The following is a 6000-nucleotide window of genomic DNA, read 5'->3' as shown; positions in this document are numbered from 1 at the left end:
ACTTTTCCAGCCAATGGCAAAGAAGTTTAGGAAAGTGACTTGCCCATATAAAAGGAACTTTCCTAAACATTTTTGTTTAGTTTTTTGAAACTTGATAAAAACTTTTCAAGAACTCTTGCAAAGGCTACTACAAAGCAAAGGCAGAATTATTCCAAGAACAACAGCAATATCTGGAGCTTTTCGCCTAGTTGTTTAGGAATACATTCTCTGGTTTTTAAACTATAAATCATTCCTGAATCTATAAAAGAATTGGCGTGTTGTGTTAGAAGTCTAGGTTGTCCAGGTGGGATAGCTTAGTGGATAGATTGTTTTCTACTTAGGCTTGTTAAGTAATAGAGGACTATTGCTTAATTATAAGATTGATAACTCTTTATTACGTTTGGTGTAATTGTGTTTTACTTTTGATTTTGAAGATTAGTGAAAACGACAGAAAATCCTGTGAGACAGTTCGTGGTTTTACTTCCTTAAGCAAGGAGGTTTCCACGTAAAATCATCGTATTGATTTTACTGCATTTAACTTTCTTTTTATTCATTAGTGTAGTAAGGGACCTGGTCCATTACTTGTTAAGTGAAGGCACATATTCAATCAAGTGGTATCAGAGCAGGCACTATCTATTTGGTTAACACCAAGGAAGTGACATTTGCTCTAGAATGGCAGCTCCACTTAACCTGGAAGAAGGTCAGTCGTCACACAAACCTCCTCGTTTCAATGGACATTTCTACAGTTTGTGGAAAGTTAGAATACATGACTACCTCATGGCTGAAGACAGCGAGTTATGGGATATTATACTAGATGGACCATTTGTTCTGATGATGGAAGAAAAGGATGGAGAGAAGACCATTACTGTTCAAAAGCCTAGACAGAAATATGACGAAGCTGACAGGAAAAAGATTGAAAAAGGTTTCAAAGCTAAAACTCTTCTGGTCTGTGGGATAGGACCTGATGAGTACAAAAGAGTGTCAGCTTGTGAGTCTGCTAAGGAAATTTGGGACTGCTTGAAAACTGCACATGAAGGAACTGAACAAGTCAAAGAATCTAAGATTGACATGCTTACCTCACGATATGAGAACTTTAAAATGAAGGAAGGAGAAATAATACATGACATGTTCACCAAGTTTTCTTCCATTACAAATGAGCTGCGAAATCTGGGTGAACCTATAAGCATGACCAAACAAGTTAGAAAAGTGCTTCGAATTCTTCCAAAGACTTGGGAGAGCAAGGTTGATGCCATTACAGAAGCCAAGGATTTGAAGGTACTGACTATGGATGCTTTGATTGGTAATCTGAAGACACATGAGATGAATCGAAATTACGATTTATCAAAGAAGGAAGCTAAGAAGGACAAGTCATTGATGCTGAAGTATAAATCAGATGAAGATTCCAGTGATGATGATATGGCATATCTCATCAGCAGATTTCAAAAAGTTGTGAGGAAAAACAAAGTTTATAAAAAAGGAACAAATGATACTCGAAATGCTGCTCAAGGTGACACTTGCTACAAGTGTGGAAAAGCTGGACACTTCATCAGAGAGTGTCCTTTGATCAAGAATTAAAGTAATGATTATCAAAAACCAAGAAGTGACATCGAGAATAGAAGGGACCTGTTACTTGGCAACAGAGATCAAAAAGCTGCTGCTGATATGGTTGTCAAAAAGGCTCTTCCTGCATGGGGAGATTCTTCAAGTGATTCAGAAGACCCTGATGAGCTAAAAGATGTGTCCATGGTTGTTGTGCATGAGGAGGAAACTGTCTTCAATGAAATGTTTTCTCTCATGGCTCACACAAAAATTGAAGAAGAGGACAATCAGGTAATTCTTCTAGATATGAAAAATGACTTGGATAAATATTCTCTTAAAAAAGTGAGAACTTTGGCAAAAGTCATGCTTGATTCTGTGATAGAGTTAACATATGAAAGAGACACCGCGATTGTTGAACTTGACAGTTTAACTGAAAACAAAGTTAAACTTGAAGAGAAAATGTCAAGAATGGTGTCTCTAGAGTCTAATAATTCTGAACTTAAGAATCAGTTGAATCAGATAACTGAAGAAGCTGAAAAGCTAAATGGAATGTCAAATGGTTTAAGAGTTGAAATTGAAGAAAAATTGAAAAACTCTGAGAAAAGTCTGGGACTGTCTTTGGAGAAAAGCAACAGATTAGAAAAGGATATTGTCAAACTTAAGGAAGAACTTGAAAAATCACTTAAGTGGACAAAATCCTCTAAGTTGTTGTCAAGTGCAACAAACCAGAGTAATTTCAATAAGAAAGGACTAGGAAGTTTGAATATCACTCCTCCCTTTAATCCTCACAGTAAGTTTGTACTTGTGTCTGACAATCTGCTTTGTCTTCACTGTGGTAAAAATGGGCATTTAAAGGGAGAGTGTGCTAGCTGGAAAAATTCTCATGAAAGGCTCTCTAACTATGCTGTAAGGCAAAAAGTATCAAATGAGAGACCTAGTCCTCCAAAACATGTTTCAACTGATAGATCTTAAAATAAAAAATCTGTTTCTACTCCAAAGTCCTTTGTTAGAAAGATTCAAAAACTGCCCTATTGGACTAGATACAATCTGATCACTCCCTTATCTGCTTTCTGGGAACTCAAATTGAAATGGGTTCCCAAGCTTAACAAGTAATTCTTGTTGCAAGTGAGTGAGAGGAGCAGCAGTCAATGTTTGTATATGGACTGTTGATGCTCTAAACATATGAATGGTGACATCAAAAATTTCCTCTCACTCAAAACACTTCAGGAAGGGGGTGTCTCTTTTGGTGATGGAAAGAAGGGGTATATTTTGGGTGTAGATGTTTTGTGCTGAACAATGGAAAGGATCATCTGGGAAAATTTGACCCTAGAAGTAATGAAGGAGTGTTAAATCCAACAATAGAACTCAGGGCATAGAAGAAAACCTTCATGTTATTTTTGATAAAGATGGAAACTTAAAAGCCAATGGATCAAATGATGAAGATGATGTGTTCAAGCTGTTCAATTCACAAAAAAAAAGTTGATTGAAGGAAGTGAAGCTGATGCAGAATAACAGTTGAAAAATGACTTTGATGATCAAAATCATAGTCTACCTGAAGAGGCTGATGAGGTTGGAAAGTGTGATGAGGTACCTGGTACTACTCTGAATTTCAGTCAGAGTAAATCAAACTCCCCAAAAATGATGACATTCTTGATGAAGAAGAACATTTCTGTAAAGAATTCTCATCACTAATGGGAAGAGAGTTTGAAATGAGTATGATGGGTGAGTTGACATTCTTCCTGGGTCTGCAAATCAAGCAATCATCAAATGGGATTTCAATATGCCAGGAGAAGTACATCAAAGAGCTGCTGAAGAAATTCAATATGGTTGATCTAAACCTATTGAAACTCCTATGGGAACAAATTCCAAGATGATAGTAGAAGAATCTGATCCCCTTGTGAATCAGACATTGTACAGAGGAATCATTGTCTCCTTGTTATATCTGACTGCTAGCAGGTCTGATATTGTGTATAGGTGTTGGAATGTGTGCCAGGTTTCAAGCATGTCCTCGTGATTCACACCTGAAGGCTGCAAAACGTATTCTCAGATACTTGAAGAAAATAAGGGACCTGGTTCTCTTCTATCCTGCAGGTGGCACTTTTGATCTGGTTGTTTTTTTGCAGATGCTGATTTTGCAGGTTATCAAGTTGACAGGAAGATTACCTCTGGAATGGCTCATTACCTTGGATCATCACTTATCTCTTGGGGTACCAAGAAGCAGCACTCTGTGGCTTTTTCAACTGCTGAAGCAGAATATGTAGCTGCTGCAGCTTGTTGTTCTCCGTTGCTGTGGATCATGAAACACTTGGAGGATTTTGGAATTCACATCAAAGTAATTCCTCTTATGTGTGACAATACTAGTGCTGTTAGTATGGGAAAGAACCCAGTCCACCATAAAAGAACAAAGCATATTGATGTTAGACATCATTTCTTGAGAGGTAATGTTGAAAAGGGAAATATTGTGCTCACAAATTGTCGAATGGAGGAACAAATTGCAGACATCTTCACCAAGGCTCTCAGCAAGGATCAATTTGAGAGGAATCGGTTAAAGTTGGGATTGTTAATCTCCAAGTGATGCTTTTAGCTTTCAACAGTGGAACTCCCTTGATGGCTAAAATTGCAGTGCAGGTATCCTTTGTGTGAATTTTAAATATCTGAACAAAGATCCCTTTTTGTATCTTTTGTAGGTATACTCTCAGTAGGGACCTGCTCAGCAAAAGAAGAAACTAGAACAATTAAGGACTGAAGTTAAACTCTACCATGGTACCTGGTACTTGTCCAGGTTAGCATTTTTACATTAAATTTAAACTGAAAAGTTTGACCGTTGAAAATGCCACGTGTCAGTCATCGGTTACTCTGACCGATCAGTCAAATCGTTTCTTCCTCAAATGACGCATCCAATCAAGGACCTGACACCCTTTCACTTCTTTTAAAAAGGCCTTTTCCTTTTTGAAACTCTCATCCGTCTCTTAACTTTATCTCTCTCTTTTATCAAAAGGCTTATCAAAATCAAAGGCAAAATCTTTCTTCTTCTTCCTCTTTTTTTTGCTTTTCAACGAAACCTTCCAGTATCACAAACATGTCTTCTTCTTCATCGTCTTCTAAACAAATGTTGGACGCTCTTAGTGAAATCGAGCCCCTAGCATTCTATTCTCCAACAACTGCTCAAGCCAGACTTCCTCCCCCACCCAGTCCTCCACAAAACACTCCTAATAACCCTTTCTTATCAATAGATCTGAACACTTCTGCAGTACCTACTGTACCTGGTCCATGTGAAGACATGTTGCCTAACAACATGTTTGAAGGAGATCTACAAAAACATAGGGCTTTCGAGTCTAATATACTGGCAGCGAGTGAGGAACTCGTGATTGAAATCCAGGCAATGATGCGAGAAGAGGCCAGAGCAGAACACACTGATGCCCTGGAAAGAGAAGAGGTAAGGCCTTTTCAACCCATTTTTGATAAAACCCCCGATTTAGGGCGGTACTCTTCTTCCTCTTCATCTGAATCTGCAAGTGAGGAAGAACCATTAAAATGGAAGGTTGAGAGTCAAAAAGGGAAGGAAAAGGTCACGGAGGAGACTCCTACGAGACAACCTAATACAAGATTTGCTGCACAAAAGTTGATTGTAGATGCCTTGAAGGCAAGTGCACGTTCTGCTGCTGCAGTCAGAAGTGCACGAACCTTCAAGGTATCAAATTTTCGAATACCTGAAGAAAAATTGGTTGAGTTGTCGGGAGAAGAAGCTGAGAAGAAAACTAAGAAAAAGAAGTCAGAAAAGAAAAGGGAACGGGCTACAAGGAAGGTGGAACAATCACAGTCAAAAGGGAAGAAGAGAAAGCAGTCACAGGGACCTGGTCCTCAAGCCAGCAAAGTTGAGAATGTCAACTTGCAGGAAGTAGTTGACAGTCTGAGGAAACAAGCAGTTCTAGCCGGAAGAGTTTTTGATATGGGGATTATAGCTCTTCCTGGCATGGATTCTCTGCATGACATGGTGGAGATCCAATCTTGGCTGCACTTGCTCGACAAGAAATCCCCCATCCTCCATGAAGAAGAGGTTCGTGAATTTTACTACAATGTTCAATTCATGGAAGATGGGAGTCTCCTCACACGGGTAAACAATATTGCCATTTCTTTGGATGAGGAAGTGTTGGGCAAAATCCTCAGAGTGCCTACAGAGGGGACCAGGTCTGTGCTGGGCAAAAATTGCTCTTCAGAATTTGCCTCTATGATTTCTAAGACTCCCACGACTAATGTTGCTGGGATCTATAAGAAAATTATGAAGAGTGAGTATCAGCTGGTCTTTGAGTTTGTCAACAAGGTGGCCCTTCCTCGCACAGAAAAGAGGACACTTGCTACTGCTGCTGACTTGTACGTGATGGAGATGCTGGGCAGCTTTGAAGCTCTGAGCCTTCCTAGTATAATGATTGAGCACATTCACAAAACCGTCATTGAGAGGAAAAGTGTACATGGAATGGGTTA

At 39.0% G+C, this 6000-nt stretch overlaps 1 protein-coding gene across 1 annotated transcript; it reads left to right on the top strand.

The window, feature by feature from the left end:
• Positions 1-651: 651 nt before the first annotated feature.
• LOC138349214 (uncharacterized) lies at positions 652-1554 on the top strand. The gene has a single exon (XM_069299543.1). The coding sequence runs from the start codon at positions 652-654 to the stop codon at positions 1552-1554; it is 903 nt and encodes a 300-aa protein (XP_069155644.1).
• Positions 1555-6000: the final 4446 nt, after the last annotated feature.

Source organism: Solanum lycopersicum, chromosome 6, assembly GCF_036512215.1.
Source record: "Solanum lycopersicum chromosome 6, SLM_r2.1".
In the NCBI taxonomy this organism is placed as follows: domain Eukaryota; kingdom Viridiplantae; phylum Streptophyta; class Magnoliopsida; order Solanales; family Solanaceae; genus Solanum; species Solanum lycopersicum.
The sequence above is the reverse complement of the archived record's forward strand: the minus strand, read 5'-3'. Positions and strand labels throughout refer to the sequence as shown.